This window comes from Petromyzon marinus, chromosome 4 (assembly GCF_048934315.1).
Source record: "Petromyzon marinus isolate PM22_M1 ecotype Great Lakes invasive population chromosome 4, UKy_Petmar_22M1.pri1.0, whole genome shotgun sequence".
NCBI lineage: Eukaryota > Metazoa > Chordata > Hyperoartia > Petromyzontiformes > Petromyzontidae > Petromyzon > Petromyzon marinus.
The window spans coordinates 18222461-18241360 of record NC_133670.1 but is presented as its reverse complement, the minus strand read 5'-3'; the positions used below and the strand labels follow the sequence as shown (position 1 = coordinate 18241360).

Sequence of the window (18900 nt, the reverse complement as noted above, 5' to 3'; positions counted from 1 at the left end):
GAGCAAGCTGACACCAAGCAAAACAAACCAAACTTAGAAAACTGCACATCCCTTACCAAACACTGGTCTCAAGAGTAACGACCACGAGAGAAGGGTGAATATAAAAATAAAGGCGCAAAACGAACTGGAACATAAAAAGTAAAAACACACAGACTCTGACGGCAGAGGGAACGATTGATAATGATTATGGTGGGACAGATGGGGTTGAGAGGCTTAGCTCATGTGCTCAGGGGTCACTGAGCAACTGCCATCAGCTGATCCAAAGCTGTTGCCTGGCTGTCCAATCACAATGAGTGAGGGACTGAGTCTGGAGGCCTGCTAGTCAGCCTGCACTTTGCCATGACCACCGCTGTCCTCCTTGCATGATTGGTCTCCCCCATCCATGAAGTCTTTCATCGGGCCCTTGTGTTAGCGAGGCGAACTTAAACAGACGCTGTCTGTTCTGTCCATTCCTGTTCGGTTGGTTGGTGAAAATGAACGAGCGTCGGGACAATGGTGGGGTTTGTGTCCACGCGGGTCCTTCCTCTATCTTGATGATGGCCTCTGGCAGCGACGATACGTGGTCATGCGTCTGCCATGAGGCTTGGCATTCCTGCCTGCCCACCTACAGCAGGGTTATTGTCGGGTGTCACAATCATATACATTGTGCTCTTTGCTGTAGTACGTGAACCTCAAAAGAATGAATGGCATCATATTACATTGGCAAAATGAAAAAATCTATTATTTTAAAAATCTAAATTTACATCTAAATATAATCAATACGATTGTCTAATATTAAATCTCCAAATATAAGTTATAGAAAGTCATACAATGAGGATTAAATAACAGTTTAATAAAAAATATACAATAGGTGTTTTTTATATTCTCAATTAGAGGAAAGAAATATCTCCGATGTTTGTTATTATTAAAACACTTAAATCACTGTATAGACCTCCGCAAATAGATTTTGATGACATTTGTGAACATAAAGAGACACCATTGTATAGACCGTGGTGCCTTTCACGGAATCAACATTCCCAATGGCCGATGGGATGGCCACATTATTCCATCCTATAAAATCCAGCAGGCACCGTAAGCGTGCAAAAAAACCGAAACTCTGATCTGCGTTACTTAACTACTGTACAAAGGCTGCTCCGAATTAGCACTGCTTCCAAGGTTGGGCTTATCTTGAGGGTTGCTTGGCCCTTCCGATCCACTCATCGTCGGTGCATTGTGCATAGCAGGGCACTGAACAGACAAATATGTCTCCGTGGAAAAAAAAAACACTCAGAGGCAATCAGCAAATGGACTCGGGCCCGGACCAGGCCCAGCATGCCTGTTGCGAGTGCCGGCTAGGAGCTTGACAATGGCAGGGCATCTTAGCAGCGGGGGGGAGGGGGGGCACAGGGATGTCCAGATGGAAGTCTGCTGGGCATAAATGAATGGGGATGTTTTATGTCAAATCAAACGCTGTGGGGTAACAAGAGGCGAATCCAGCGGGGGTAATCTTTGTCCTTAAGAGTTCTTCCTCTGAACTAAAACATACGTGGCCGTGGCCGTGTCAGTAAGCGGTTCTGTGTCGCAAACAGCTACATATACATTCCTAATCTTGGTAACAAAACGACAACGTGCTTTTCATTCGAGGATGCACCTAGTAAACAAAAAAATTGCCAACCATTAGACCGACCCATAAGCATTTTAACCCCAAGCCGACGTTTCACAAATTATTTACTTGTCTGCAATGCAACCATGGGGGCATGGTGGAACAGTGGTTCACACACCATGCTGTGAACGTTCCCAATAGGGTATTATTTGGTAATTAAAAAAAAACGATTTAAAGTCCTTTATCAATACACTGCTGGATGAAGGCTTTCCCATACCATGTCAGCCAATGAGGATGTTTGACCATACTTCACCACGCTGGTCAGGGGAGACTGGTGAAGGGGGATGCCCAGGACTGGTTCGGCTACATTATCCGTAGACGGGGTTCAATCTTAGGTCGCATAGTTCACAGTGCAGTGCGCTAACCGTTACTGCTGCACTCATTATTTTGTTAAAAGGTGCCTTAAAAAGAATGCATTTTCTTAAAATGATACTGAACGTCCCACTTACAAAGCACTGACTTAAAGCACTCTAGAGTTTTTCATTTTGAGTGGACCAGCACACCCAAAAATCGTAATACATTTGCACCTCTGCACACCAATGTTGGCTTTTACATTGTAATTCATGGGCTGAACACACGGGGTGGGGTTACAACCCAATATTCTATGGCTTTTTTTAATGATGATGAATAAGGGAACAAATTGCATTCACACAGTAGCACGGTGGAACGTTAGGCCCTTGACCTTTTATTGATATAACAGATGATGGAAACTATCCATGACCATTTGGAAAATGTTACGGATTAATGTACAACGAAATAGAAAACTGTGTAAGTTACCGGCGGTGTTGGTACAAATGGACGATAAATCAACTGCAGGTCCTACATGCTATTAAATAAATAAGCAAAGCAGTGCTGGGTTTTAGGAAGCCCTTGGATTACATCTGTGGCTCGACAGTCACAGAGACGGTCACTGCGTTGCAAGCTTTTCAGATGCATTTTTTGCGGCCATCTGGAACGTTCTTCCTTCTGATATTAGAAGCCACCGTGGAGCTACGCACTTTTAAATCATCTTTCTTTAGAACTGTCTTTTGCATGTAGTTTATTCCTCCCCCCCCCTCCTCGCACCTCCAATTTGCACGGTTGGCTACGTACGGTACGAAAGATGTTCCAATGTACATACATACAATGACAAGCATGTAAATGGCAGCACGCTGCAATGTAGGATGAGGAGAGGGAAACTTTGATCTGCAACAGTGCTCAATCTTCTCGTTACAAAGTGACACTTTATAATTCAGGAATGTGTTGACACTTGTAAAAAGCATATTCGCAAGATGGCCAGTCGAGAATAGTCAAAATATAAGTGCTCTGCAAAATGTATTCAACTATCACGACGGCTTCATAAACAATGCACGATATAATTATATATACAGCAATTAATTGTTGTTTTTATAAATAAAAAAATCCCATTAATCAATTATTGTGATCTGTTCACAATCTCAATTATTGATGTCCTGCACAGCATTTGCCCATTTCCCTTCTCTTTTTAGTGCGTACATTTTTAAGGCTCTTGGGGTAGCCCTGGCTCTAAAGGCGAAGCACACCGGACTTGTCGATACATGTCCACTTACTCGCCATCCCCTGCCTGGCGAGAAGCAAGCCATGACCTCCAAACCAACCACCAGGCTAATGAGCCACAGGAAATACATCTAAGATTCGCCATCACCACACAACAGTGTCTGCCTTAATATCCTATCGAAATGAGATCCGAGGCACTCTGTATTACCACTGCGTGTTGTTTTACAATTTAATTTCATAATAGATACAATACTGTATTATGTTTGAAATGTAGATGACCATTAATCATCTTCATCATCTGCCATGATCAATGTGCTGCTTGGTAAATGCTTTCCTCAAGCTGTGCCATCTCTAACGAGAATGCCCTTTAATAGACGTGCAATTCAAACCTATGACCATGTTCATACGTAAAGAGTTTGAATAGAGACATCTGTACATCCTCATCAATACATAATTTGTCAGTATCATGCCCTGAAACACAACACAAGCCTATATTATACGGCAGAGTACTGTATTTTGATTAGTACAAAGCCAAGTTGTGTCGTATTATCCTCCTCCACTTGATGCAACAAAACAAAACATGTCAAATGGTGACTGTTCAGCAGACCGGTCCGTTGAAAGTCAATTCACACATGTGACTATTTTAAATGGGAGAGAGGAGACAATTTGGCATTTGTACTAAGCAATCTATTCCAAAAAAAATAATGACGAATCATAACGATGGTCACGGAAACCTTCGTTATTAAATTAAACACTTTCGTTAACTACAAACATCCCATGCAGGGCCCGTCGGACAAATATTCTCAAAGACAAATGTCGGGGTGCTCCTGGATGAAGACTTGTCAAAATGACCTAATGAGAAAAGGAGATGACACCATTAATTACCGAACAAAACCTGAGAGTGGCAATTAAACACATGTGGACAGACTATAAATAAATGCGTACACTATTGAATGTCCGCTTTAACAGATTAATTGCCTCAAACACATTTGACTGTTCTAAATATAATGCTGGACTAAAAAAATATCCTTCTTGATTAAAATCCTTAGAATATCCTCAGCAAACCATAACGTTCAAAACCGATAATGCGTTGTCAACATTCACCTTTCACTCATCTATCGGTCGAAACAAAAACAAACAAAAAAACTGTCTGCTTAATAAATCCTGAAATTTGTGAGCCAGTTGCTGCCTCTTCGACCTGAAGAAAAGTCATCATTGCTCAGTTCACCGTTTTTCGGGGGTGTGATCTATCTATGGCAGGGCGGCCGGCGGCTTGTGTTTTGGCCATCAAAGATTTCCATAGAGCTTCTTGTTAAGAACATTGCCAGTGCACAAAAGCGGATGTAATGATGAGAGTGGGGGGGGCTATATACACCCTCTCAGTATCGACCCACGCCAAAGCATAAAGAACTGCCTGGTGTTGTGACTCCATTTTGGACGGTGCGTGTTGTCTCTCAAAGTGATTAATTCCAGAACCCCTACAAAATGAATATTCGTCAATTATTGGAATGGAGGCAGGTGCTGCGAAAGGGGTTTTTAAGCCTTCATAAACTTTTGACGTTGTATCAACACCATGGAATTTTAAATCGATGTTACCCTTTTGGATCAATTGTTAGATTTTTTTTCAAAAGCAATTCTCTTCACCATGATGAATCTTTTTTGTGACAAAATATATTGAGCAGTGACTGCTCCATTGATTTGTGTTACCTACAAGTACTAAATCCCACTGATTAATGAGCTTACAGTTACCAAAATGATAGAAGCTATAAAATATGTATAATTTACAAGCCTTTTGTCAATTCACACCTCACTGGCAGATGAAGGCTTCCCCAGATGTCGTCAGTCATGGAGGTTATTTGACCATACCTCGCCACGGTGGTTAGTTCTGGGATTGCTGGGACCACAGCGCATTGTGCCAACCACAAACTCACGACGCCCACAGTAAAACATTGCACTATTATCAGTTGTATAAACATTGACAGGCACCGAATACTCTTCCGCAAGACAATCTAAATTGAGAAAATTACTCATCATTAAGTATGCGAAATAATGTTAAGATCACGTGGAAATGTTTCATTCGTAATCTTGTCGTTGATCACGCAAATAAATGGCAGGCTCCGAGAGGGTACCATTAAAAATGCGCCCTAGGCTACGCATAACTAGCTTGTTTAACATCAGTTTTCTTTCATAAATAAAGCAAAAGCAAAGTTTAATTTGTTTTACTGTGACTCGCCGTTCGTAGACTATCGCCCCAGCACTCAAAAAGAACCGTAGGTCCATAGTTAAAATACTGGCAGAAACTTCAAGCGTGGCTCAATATCACGGTGTAAAGTGCATGCACTGACCAAACTTAATTGGCAATCCGCGCGTAATGCATCGGCAACTTTCTTAGGCAGCGGAGAGCTTGGTACTGGGAGTGCTTGTGGAGGTTGCAAAGACCCCGCCGCATAATGTGTGAGCGCCGGCTTTATCCAGTGCGAGGAAACGGAGCAAATATCGCACCTGGACGACAAAATGACCTCAACCAGCGTTGGCTGGATGACGGTAATTATGTCCGTCAGTAGTTAAAAAAAAATCTGACACTGGCGAGGAATCTCGGGGCCCAGGTGTCCGAAAAAACGACTTCGTAGGTTTCCCCCGCTGCTTTCGGGGTTTGGGAGGCGCACGCATGGCGCGTGACATCTCTGTGACCGAAACATATTTTATATTTAGCGTTGGTGTTTTGTTATTACGTTTTTCTTGGTAACACTTTGATCAATGTCACCAAGTCCCTAAATGCAAAAACGTAATTCACATGGGAGCTTTAAGCACGTTATTGCGACCCCCTGCTACAGACTGATAAGAGTCTTGTTGAAATGTGCAATGGCAGCTTGAGAAAAGGTGCTAATGACAAGTCAAGACAAGTCAAGTTTATTTATTTAACCCCGATGCAAAATCAAGAGACCAGGATAGTCAAATTTGCAGGAGTGACCCACGTCACCAAAATGACAAAAGCAAAACAACAAAAAATGTTGGCAATAAAACAGTGACCATTGAGTGTGTGAGAACATCCCCCTCTCCTCGACAAAGCCTCCCACCCCCCACACACACTTGGATTGATTTCATCACACAATTTAGTAATGGAAACAATGCGATGAGGCATATTTTAAGTGTGACGTTTCAATTACAACCCTGCACTCCCAGACTGAATTCAGAAGCGATGCCAACAAAACGTACACAATGACCTGCCTTGACTTAAAGCTTTCGTGACTGCAGGAATTCATATTCTTGGGTCTTTCGGTCAAGTCACGTAGATAGGTTAACAAAAATAACAAAAAGCTACGACGTTTCGATCGCAACACAAGCAATCGTCATCGGGAGAAAAAAAAACAGAGGGAAAGCTGCTGAGGCAGGCTGTTTTAAGGGTTTGAAATTGGTGTAGCCCAAGGGTCATAAGCGAAGTGGGTGGGGCTATTGATGTTAAAGTGAGAAATGTAAATGTAAGATCGGAGAGCTACCTGTTATTTTCTTTGAACCTATCTACAGTGAGGGAAAAAAGAATTTGATCCCCTGCTGATTTTGTACGTTTGCCCACTGACAAAGAATTGATCAGTCTATAATTTTAATGGTAGGTTTATTTGAACAGTGAGAGACAGAATAACAACAAAAAAATCCAGAAAAACGCATGTCAAAAATGTTATAAATTGATTTGCATTTTAATGAGGGAAATAAGTATTTGAACCCTCTGCAAAACATGACTTAGTACTTGGTGACAAAACCCTTGTTGGCAATCACAGAGGTCAGACGTTTCTTGTAGTTGGCCACCAGGTTTGCACACATCTCAGAAGGGATTTTGTCCCACTCCTCTTTGCAGATCTTCTCCAAGTCATTAAGGTTTCGAGGCTGACATTTGGCAACTCGAACCTTCAGCTCCCTCCACAGATTTTCTATGGGATTAAGGTCTGGAGACTGGCTAGGCCACTCCAGGACCTTAATGTGCTTCTTCTTGAGCCACTCCTTTGTTGCCTTGGCCGTGTGTTTTGGGTCATTGTCATGCTGGAATACCCATCCACGACCCATTTTCAATGCTCTGGCTGAAGGAAGGAGGTTCTCACCCAAGATTTGACGGTACATGGCCCCGTCCATCGTCCCTTTGATGCGGTGAAGTTGTCCTGTCCCCTTAGCAGAAAAACACCCCCAAAGCATAATGTTTCCACCTCCATGTTTGACGGTGGGGATGGTGTTCTTGGGGTCATAGGCAGCATTCCTCCTCCTCCAAACACGGCGAGTTGAGTTGATGCCAAAGAGCTCCATTTTGGTCTCATCTGACCACAACACTTTCACCCAGTTGTCCTCTGAATCATTCAGATGTTCATTGGCAAACTTTCAGACGGGCATGTATATGTGCTTTCTTGAGCAGGGGGACCTTGCGGGCGCTGCAGGATTTCAGTCCTTTACGGCATAGTATGTTACCAATTGTTTTCTTGGTGACTATGGTCCCAGCTGCCTTGAGATCATTGACAAGATCCTCCCGTGTAGTTCTGGGCTGATTCCTCACCGTTCTCATGATCATTGCAACCCCACGAGGTGAGATCTTGCATGGAGCCCCAGGCCGAGGGAGATTGACATTTGTTTTGTGTTTCTTCCATTTGCGAATAATCGCACCAACTGTTGTCACCTTCTCACCAAGCTGCTTGGCAATGGTCTTGTAGCCCATTCCAGCCTTGTGTAGGTCTACAATCTTGTCCCTGACATCCTTGGAGAGCTCTTTGGTCTTGGCCATGGTGGAGAGTTTGGAATCTGATTGATTGCTTCTGTGGACAGGTGTCTTTTATACAGGTAACAAGCTGAGATTAGGAGCACTCCCTTTAAGAGTGTGCTCCTAATCTCAGCTCGTTACCTGTATAAAAGACACCTGGGAGCCAGAAATCTTTCTGATTGAGAGGGGGTCAAATACTTATTTCCCTCATTAAAATGCAAATCAATTTATAACATTTTTGACATGCGTTTTCCTGGATTTTTTTGTTATTCTGTCTCTCACTGTTCAAATAAACCTACCATTAAAATTATAGACTGATCATTTATTTGTCAGTGGGCAAACGCACAAAATCAACAAGGGATCAAATACTTTTTTCCCTCACTGTACGTGACTTTACCGAAAGACCTGCCTGCCAATGACAGGCCAGCCAATAATGTCTTTCTTAATTTGGTTAACACGTGATTTTACTTATTTGAGGAAATAAATGGTTGCATAATACAATACTTAGATTTTGTACAAATGTTAATAAATCCTGATTTGCTGAATGCTGCACGGCTAAATGCTACACGGCTTCAGCAGTGATGTGTCGGCAGTGGTAAATGTGATATTTACTGCCAAACGAAATGGGCTCCACAGAGTAAGAAAGTGTGTTTGCTTGGATAAAAAAAAACTGTCATAACATATTCCAGACTATAAACAATCACGAGTACTGTTTTATTATTTAAAAATGCAGTATTTATAAACATGCAAATAATTGTTTAATATAGATTGTCGAGAAAAAAGCTACGCCCAAATGTGTTACAAATTGGCAGAAAGAGAAGCCGTAAAATATATTTTTCCAGACATACTGCACGGGCAAAAAAAAGTCAAAACATGTAATCTTCTACCCAATATTATGAGCACTCCAAATGCTCCTTAGCACTGACATGGCCCCCCCTCCCCCCCCCCACTACTGATACTGTAGTGGGCTCTGGCACTAACACATCAACCCTGCACCGGATCGCAACAATCATGCACTATGCCTATCTTTGCCCTCTACACTGATGTTAGCATGAGACGACACCTGTGGCAGCATTGTGCACACAGCTGCTTGTCCCAGATGAGCACAAATTAAAATAAAAACACACAACTCTCGACCATATGCGCGTTATGGGCCTGCTGTCATCGCGCACGGACACGTGAACTTTAAAGGGGAATACTCAAAAATATAGCAGGATAGATATAGGTGCAGCTCCAAATGTTAAATGGATTCTGCTTGGACATTTTCATGCAGGTGTGTTTGCTCGTCAAGTGCCCATGATCCACCCGCATGGATCTGAGGTGCAATTGCTGATCAAGAACATGTCCAACAAACAATGACCATATTGAGGACAAAATGAAAATCAAGACATTCTGAACTGCTGAGCCCCTGGCAGATCTCAGGGTTCAGAACGCATGTTCACATCACCAGCTGCCCTCCCTCTAAAAGCGATCAATAGCCCCCTTCATCTGTTGTGCATAACTGAAGCCTAGGGGGCTATTGTGTCTTCATCGCGGTGCGTAACGCGTCTTCTTTTTCTCCCCTCGCGTTCAGCTCTTGATGCGTTACTGCACCTTCGTACGTAGCGCAGTTGGCTACGCGCGGTGTGAAAGAAGGTGAACATACATACATACCAACCTGCAAGAGGCTGTGAATTTGATAGCTGCACCAGGAGCACATTACCCCATCCATCCATCTCCGATACCCATGTGCCACCCAGTAGATTGTATGCTAGAAAACTATTTTATTTAGGGTAATTCCCTCAAGAAGACATTGCTAATGTTACACCGCTTGCCACTGTTATCAATACGAAGTTCTATTGCTCAAGCCTGTGGACACTTTCCATGCATTCCAAACATCACGCAGCACGGTTATTATTTATGATTGCGGAGCCATCTGCACAACCCAGATAAAACCATAGATCAAATAAATAAATCAACCATTTATACTTCCTTTGTTACAACGTTTTTTTAAGTTAAATAGTTTTTTTTTACAGTTTAAATTGAGGCATATGAAAGCCCTTTACAACGTGACGATGCCCTTGATGCGTTAAAAAAAAAATGAAACCCAACAATGTTAGTCAAACTGTTTGTTTACAGTTTACAGCAAATATAACAATGTCACAAACAATGTTCACCTCTTGTCTGCTTCTGCGATAGCTGTCACTGCCAGTTTCACTCAAGTTATTGCGGCGGATTGATTATAACGGGCCGCCGCTGAGAGCAATTGTCCAACGAGACTGGCCGCGCGCTGATGGAACGGTGCGACTCGAATGGTGTGGTGGCAGTCCCCAGGGAATGTCGCTGCACTGAGCCCGACAGCTGGGCACATTCGTTATTGACGAACCGTAGAAGGACAAGGAGAATGGTGGAAAGGGCAGTGGGTGCTCGAAAACCTACACAGAACTGTCACAAGCAGGGGAAACAAAGGCATATTTATAATCGTCAGATTGTCTTTCAGCCGCATTAGAGAATTGCACCAGCAACTGCGGTACGAAAGTGCTATGTGGCGTTGATAAATAGCGCGTATTGTTGTATTTCAGTGCTTGATAAAAAACAGATTTTACAAATCGCACCGTTTGGAGGTATTTTCTGCCCGTTAAGAAAATGCCCGTCTCAATGTCACGAATGAGGGAATGCATGAAATATCCTGCACGTGGTCCTGTCAAGGTTTGACGGTGAAGAGAGCTCCTCCCATCACAAAGGGGTAAACACAGCGCATGTCCTGCCATTATACCACAGCATATTAATAATTGGCTGGCTACGTACGTACATACGTGTTCTAGCTGTCTCACTGCGAAAAAGCAAAGGCTACACAATGAGATAATACCCATAAAACTGCTACATTTCTAACTGCCATTCACTCGCATTGATGTGTATTAAAATAAATTCTATTTCACTATAGTCCATCTATGTGATGTCCATATCTAACTATCACATTTTTTCCCCATATTGCAGTAGCCTAAAGGTCAGGCTAATATTATAACAGATAAAAAAAAGATATATAACTGAATAATATATACATTGATTTTATACATCTCTCAATGAAAATTAACAGCGGCTGTTTTAATAGACCTCTATGAAAGTGTACCACAGTTATTTTATTATATTTAGATGGAAGTGAGCGACGGTCACTTTAACAGCCCTCAATGACAAGGAAATGGGCGTCTCTTTTAACACATCTGCATGGAGGTGGTGATGGTTCTAACTTCTCAATAAAAGTGAATAGTGCCCTTGCTTTAATATATGTCGCTATGGGGTTCACTTGAATACATCGCTATGGAAGTAAATTGCGGTCTTTAGGCCATGTAAAGCTTAATCGGTTTTACAGATTTCCCCCCCCACCCCCCACCCGCCTCCCCCTTATAGCGCCAGGCATTGTCGCTTAGGCCGTAACAGCCGTTCGTGAACCAACCTTGGAGAGACACAAAGCCCTGGCACTGGGCGGCACGTGGCTGCCACGCGTGCCACAGCGCCTGTTCACTCACCATATCCGTGTTTTGCAACGGGACACCAGCACCGAAAATAAGTACGCACGCAAAAAGATTTTGGCACAGCTGTGGCTGGGGGATTTTTTTTTTTCTTTTAAAGAATTGTTTCAACACACACCGAGGATGCAATATGGTTAGACCGGTGTGAATTTTACATCAAATCGAAAGGGCAGAGGGCCCCCTGACAAGTAGACCATTGTCAATCTTATATCAAATGTAAATGGAAAAAGAGCCCACACAAGGGACATCAAGGGTTCAAACACCAATCACAAACAATATCAGCAGGAAGCCTTGCCGGGTGAAAGTTTTTGTTTTTCCAACCAAAATCGTGGACGTGTTTTCACGAATTGTGGGATATTGAATTGTGCTTACAGCCTGCCTCCAAGCTTTACTTTTGACTTTATTTTAGCAATGCAAGCATTACTTTCGGGCGCATTAGACCTTAGCCCGTAATACCTTCTGTTGGGAGTTCATGTGTGACTATGCAGAGCACTTATTTTGGTCTAAAATACGTACTCATATCGATTAGTGATACGCTGTGCATGGTACCTAAGGCACAACAATACCACACATGCAATTTCCACATTTAAAATGCAAACTTAAAAGTAATACTAATGGCCCTCATGAGCCAAGTGCCTGTTCTAGGAGAAAAATTTCAATCGATATTTGAAAGAAGAAATTTTTGTTAAGTGCAATTTCAAATGTACGGGGTTTTTTGGCTGGTGAATGCAAAATCGAATGTGTTGATTTCATTTGCGGAGGAGAAAAAAAACAGTGGACAGGTTTGGGCAGAGGTTATGAAGCTGCGGAAACCATCGAGGACGCGGCGATTGGCTCTTGAGCCCCATCAATCATGCGAGCCACTGTGACAGGTCAACAGCGATAAACAGAAACACCCATCCACATCGCCTGCCACCGCATCTCTCTCCTCCCAGAGGCAGAAGCGTTCGCTTTCTTTTCTCACGTGAGATAAACCCTAGACTGACAACAGGGCTCATAGAAAACTGTACTGCCTGTACTTGAAATACGTTTACGGTTTATAAACCAAACTGTCATAAAGCACAATGTGTATAATGAAGCTATCCGTTGAAATAGTGAAATGGTCAGTTGATATACATACCAATATCACTTATAACTGATGTTTGCTGGATTTAAACGACATTACGGGGCAATATAGAAGCAAAACAAAAGACACAACATATCCAAGTAAATTAAAATTAATTTGTTTTACTATCAAGTTGAGAAAATTCTCCAAAAGACGTTATACTCATGAAAAAAGTGTAAGCTAGCTTTTTGTGTTCTTAGCAAGTGCGTTTTATTAACATGTGCTGCTGCTGAACCAGCCAACATTATTCAGTATAAATGAGTACCTATACTGCATATAGGGTACATATATAAATTACATGATTTACATAATACACATTGGCTTGCCATAATCCTGTAGACAGTATAGAACTCACGGAAAAAGCTTTTTGCCTTGGTGCTGCTAATACACGTTGTCCGCACTAGGTGGCACCTTTGCACAACTGAACATTTTCAGAAATCGGGTATAAAAAACCCCCCCAAAGCAGCCTCACCATATATTTTCAGCAGAATACGAGCGGTGCGTGACAATGCATGTTGGACCGAGGAAGTGATCCGGGGGTTTATTATTCATGATGAAGAATTAATCATGAGGATTGCAATGATTCATCATGTGAATTTCCGTTAAATGCCATTCTTCCGAGATGTATTAAACCAGGTCATTCCCAATGACGGCCAACATGAATCCAGGATGCTGCCCACAGCGTCATCCCCAGCAGTCTCAACACTCCATCATCCCTACAACCTTGCAATTATGTAATCTCCTATACCCAACACGTGTTAAACGTTTTCCCAGTTGCAATTTGCCAGCCAAACGGAGGAATGCAGAGGGGTCACGCGATGCACGCTTCGTTCTGCCTCTCGTTTCACAATTTACACATTCATGTGGTGGGTCCCCCATGGCTCATGCAAACAGCATGGGACGCACGAGGCATCTATTTGATCTGACGCTGCTCATTAGCGTTTGTTAAAAATGGCAAGTGTCAGCCGAGTCGAAGCACAAACGATACATTTCACCCCGAATACCGGGTCTTTTTTTTTTAAATGAGCAATTCTCCACACGTAGGTTTCGCATGATACAACCTTATGGTCGGCTGGCAGCATGATCTCTTTGATGGCAGTTGACCTCTTTAAAAACTTTTTGTAACGAAGAAATGTACAAGTTGTAACAACAACACAGAGGTGCTGACAAGCCGTCTTGTGGTCGGGGTATAGGGTAAAGTCAAACACTCACGGGGATGGTGCTGTGGTGATGGTTTGGCTAGGAAATTAATGTTGACAGTTGGGGCCTGAGTTACAAATAGCTTTGCTTATTTCTGCTTTGTCCACTTCAATCCACTTATGCTTCCCCCCCCCCCCCACCGATGACATTTAACTTTTTTTGGCGCATTTTATGTGCAGTTGCTAATTTCCATCACTGAATTTGTCATGTATTTTATAGCATGCGTCTTACAACGGTACACGACTATTGTACTTCACAGATACATCTTGCTCTTGTAAAGTGTACTGTACATTCACGAGCCTCTTTAACAAAAAAAAGAAACAATATTCAATGCATCATCTCAATGGGCTGGTTTTTTAAGGTATGAAGGTGACGGACTGCCAGGGAAACATCATTTCCTACAATGGATGCACGCTATCAATGGCAAATCACCGGTTTAAAATATTGTCTCGAATCCAGAATGGGTCTCATTTCACTGAAAAGGCCCCCCCAAATAGTTACCGCGCCCTCTTAACAAGGTCACGCCAACAGCATTTCAACCTGCCGCTGGGCCAGCCGCCCCCAAGGTCGATCCTCAAATAACCTTTGGTCAGGCCTCTAGAGATCAATTTGTTACAGATGGTTCTGCCAGCACAACCAAGGATATATTAAAAAAAAAACACTCTGCCTATTATTCTATTCGGAAATATTTCACGAAAATATACGTAATGCAGAAAAAAATCTGTAAGGGCTTACAGTTTGACAGATGTTGGTTATTATATTCTTAGTAATTTAGAACGTGAGCATATTTGGCAAATTTAACTTGCGATTGTAATACCCGGGGCTTTTTGGCTAATATCTAAAACATCCTCAACCTCAGCTCCTTAATCCTTTTGCCACAGTCAGCTTGTGTTCGTGATGACAATTTACCCACAGTATGTTTTAAATCTCAGGTTTCAAATCACGTTAAATACATTGCAGTACTACACACAAGGCTGGCTTGAGTAACAAAATAAAAACGATATATATAGCCGGTAACGTGCCTGTATTAAAACACTGAAAATAAATACTGCCGCTAATGCTCATCGTACAAAAACAAGAACCCACTGGTATTTGACAAGCTGGTGTATTTTAATAATAGAAGCGTGCTTTGCAAAGATATTAATTTACTCTCTGTTGTTTTTCTTACTCGCTATTTTGACAACGTGCTGTGGAGTACCCTTTACTGGTTTTACAGCAGTGACTGTCCCTTCTGAGCTCCTCACGACATCTAATGAAACTAAACGACTGCCACCAATTCGCTTATTATTGCAAAGCACTGTATCAGGACCATTACACGATAATACCATCCTGGCAAATATTGACTTCATGACATTGCTCTCTGGATGTTTGCCCAGCACATGAGCCCGTCACCCCTGATCACTGCATCTGAGCCTCAGTGCAAAATGCCCACTCTTATTCTATTCACATGTCATGGCTCAAACCCCCCCCCCCCCCAAAAAAAATGAAATTTTCCCGCAAAAAAGTAATGACTGTCTTCCCCAGTAAACTATGGTAAGCTATGTCTGGCCAGAAAAAAAGAGGTAATGAATCTCGGTGGCTTCTCTCCCGGTTAAATAAAGAACAGCGAATTGAGCCCAGTCTTCAACACATGTGGAAGGGGCATACTACGAACAGCCACTTTGTGAATTTGTGTAGTAAACGGCCACATTCCCATTCTGCAGGATTTCGCTCAGAAAACGAGACGCACGCAAGCACACACTGTTATACAAAGCACGCCTGTGACCTCCAACCCAAGAACACCTGGGCTTCAAACTGATTGGCTTTAACACAAGAGAGATGGAGAGTGAGTGTGAGGGACTGCAGTTTTGGCAGGTTGAGAATGTTTTTTTTATGCTCACAACTACCACAGCAGCATTGTTATTCGGGTGCTGGGGAATGCTGGCATGGGGCTCTGCAGGAGAGAAGTGACTGAGTGGCAGGCACGCAGAGCCCCAGATGCACAGCTTATTAGAAACATAAAAAGCATCTTCACGCATCAATTACCAACAAACATGGGCACTTAGAAGTAGTGTATTAACGTACAACAAAGAACAACATAAAGAGCCATTGGCTTAAATATTGACCACTAAATTACCTGCAGCACTAAATTCAGATACTAAACTTATGAAAAATATATATGCATTTTTCAAAAAGAGTTTCTTTTAAATAAATGAAATAATGCAATCTTAATAATAAAAAAATTCGCACATACCAGTGATTCACATCTAATTGAGCTTAAAATATGATATGCATGATATTTTTTGACACAGCACAGTTATTTACAAGCAAGAGAAATGTTCAAATGCATATTAATGCAATGCTCACTTGGCAATGTGAACTGTTAATTAAGGGCACCAGCAGGGGCATGCTTGGCTTCAATCTGCGCAGCAGTTTCATTTTAATAAAGCAAATTACTTTCAACTTGGCTTACTGAAATGTCCAAGGGACAAATGTAAGCAAATGCACTGTGGTGCATTATGTAATGATGAATAATTTTTAACTACGTGACGCAATTACTTAATTTCTATTAGGTACAATTAAAAAAAAATCACCGCATTATTTTCATCGCTTTCATATAGAGTATTTTTTTCTGGGAATGCATAAAGCCACTCCAATATTTAAATGCTCGTACATAGTGAATCCAAAAACAGATAACATACACCCCTCACGGAAACAAATCGTTTTGTTCAAAGATGACAAGTCACATGTGCATTGCCCACCGGTAGCAGCAAAATACTTTAATATCCTCCAGAAAAAAAACCCGGCCGTGGCTGCAATTGAAACCAGAAGGATGTGATAATTACGTTATTTTAAATTTGGCTATGCTCACTAACTGGCAACTTATGTCACTACAGATGGTAATGCGAAGACAAAAGTGGGCGTCGTTGCTTCAAAGCCACCTTTAAGTGTTTCACACTGGATTTTATCCAATAACTCAAGACAGCCCTTCGATGTGTTTCCAGGTTGCATCGCGCGTTATCCGGCATGCTGTCCCGACGTTCGATCAAAGTCCTGGGAGCTTCTTTTGGAAGCATTCAAAACTGTTCAGTTCCCAGCACGTGGAGCGAAACATCCAACAGCTTCACAGCACAACGTTTAAGCAATGCCGTCAATGACTTGCAGATTACGATTGACAACTACAACCTTTTTCGGCTTGACCGAGGATCTAAAGGAGGTGGAATTGCCATCTATGTTCGTAATACTATTGCATGTTCACTAGCTCACTCCTTGTTTAAGAAATGTTGCTTTGAAGGTCTGGCTCTCAGAATAACTCTCCCAAATAATCAACAGATATTGGTAGTGTGCTGCTATCGACCGCCTAGTGGGAAGGATGTTGAAGCTGCATCTGCACTGAGAGAGCTTTTTGGGGGCCTCCCTAAAGGTGAAATAGTTTTAGTGGGTGATCTAAATTGGAATTGGCTAAACCCGCCGGCCGTGGCCACAAATTTTGCAGATGAATTTAACCTGTTTCAATTAATAAATGTCCCCACAAGACCCAACCTAAAAAATCCGGGACAGTCATCTCTGCTTGACGTCCTATTGACAAATGCCCCTCACAATTTCACACTGACTGGTGTTCTGGGTAATAACCTTAGTGATCACTCCTTCATTTTTGGGGTGAGATCATCAGCCAGACCCAAAGCCCCCCCTAAATTGGTTGAGAAGCACTCTATGAGACACTTCAGCACTCAGGCATTTACTAATGATGTGCTTCACTCGGATATTGACAAGGTCTGTGATATCCCAAACCTGACTACGGCTTGGGAGACCTTCAGGTACACATTTCTCCAAATTCTTAACAAAACATGCTCCGTTGGCTAGATTTAAAACTAAAGGCAACCACCCACCATGGTTTGACCCTTTGATTACAAAGCTCATGAAAACTAGGGACAAGGCTAGGGCATGTGCTCAGAAAAGTAATTTGGTCAATGACTGGCTAGAATACAGGATTTTAAGGAATAGAAGCATAAAAAAATACGGCATGCAAACAATGCCTACTTTTCCTCCACTCTCCTGGAATCACATGGAAATGCCAGGATTTTCTGGAAAACAATCAAATGTATCGAAAAGGCATCCAAAAAAGACAGTCTGCCCGTTGAGCTTAACCGAAATGGGGAATATTTTTCAGATCCCAAAAAAATAGTTGACAATTTTAACCGTCATTTTTCTGAAGCTGGTAATCTTTTTGATAATGTATTGGGAGTCACCCCTGCTCATGCAAATTCCTACACCCCTGTCCAAACATTAAACGAATTTAGTTTCCAGTCAATCCACGAAAGTAATGTTCTGAGACAACTGTCCTACCTCAAAGGGTCCTCCTCTACCGGAGCAGATAGTATTCCCTTCTTTGCTCTACTAACTGTTGGTCACCTAATATACAAACCTATAGCCCATATTTTCAACCTGTCCATCAAAGAAGCATCAGTTCCTCTAGAATGGAAACATTCCTATGTCCATCCACTTCACAAAGGGGGCCCTAAAGATGATCCAAATAACTACCGACCTATCTCAATTTTGTCCCCGTTGATGAACATTTTTGAAAAATTATTGAACTACCAAATTAGCAGTTTCCTGTCCACCAACAATCTGCTGCATTTTATCTTATTTTTTTTGAAAAAAATAAGATAAAGTAAAATTACATATAACTACGTGACTTTACCGAAAAAAACAAAGATTAATTTCTGCAGTCACGAAAGCACCAAATCGACTTTGAACCACCTCTTCGGGGAGGTATGAAATCTGTGTCTTTGTGTTCTCTGCTGGTGTATCTACCTTTGTGTCTTGAATTGGGTTTTTGTCGCTGTGCTGTCTCTGCCTATAGTTGTGTGCCTGGGTGTCTCTAAGTGTGCGCTGCGGCGCCCTCTCTGTGTGCCTGACAACTTGTATCATGCTAATTTGTGTCACATTGTCTCTGAGACCCAGTCCCTCCATCTCTGGCTATTTAAGGCCTCGGTACAGAGCTGCTTTACCTCTTAACTGTGTGCGTGTCTCCCTCCATAGGTCTCTCTACGGTATGTATTCTATCACTATCTTAAATTTCACACCCAACTTACAATTTAACAATCTTTGAAATAGTGTATTTAACCAGACCATACGTTAATTGTGCTTTAACCGACTGTGTTGCTTTACATAGTTTCCAAATTTTGCTAAACCCTGTTTGATTTAGTGT

General features: G+C 42.1%; 1 protein-coding gene across 19 annotated transcripts in view; it reads right to left on the bottom strand.

The window, feature by feature from the left end:
* LOC116938552 (poly(rC)-binding protein 3-like) overlaps nucleotides 1-18900 on the bottom strand; it is a 106589-nt gene that overhangs the window by 38782 nt on the left and 48907 nt on the right. The window contains exon 1 of one of the 19 annotated variants that reach the window (XM_032945792.2): nucleotides 57-6794. The exons of 17 other annotated variants lie outside the window; for them this stretch is intronic. In XM_032945792.2, the coding sequence (XP_032801683.2) occupies nucleotides 57-133 (77 nt within the window). In that variant the 5' untranslated portion in view covers nucleotides 134-6794. Of the gene's footprint in view, nucleotides 1-56; nucleotides 6795-18900 lie in introns of those variants that run through there. One more of the 19 variants, XM_032945803.2, reaches the window with a different exon arrangement.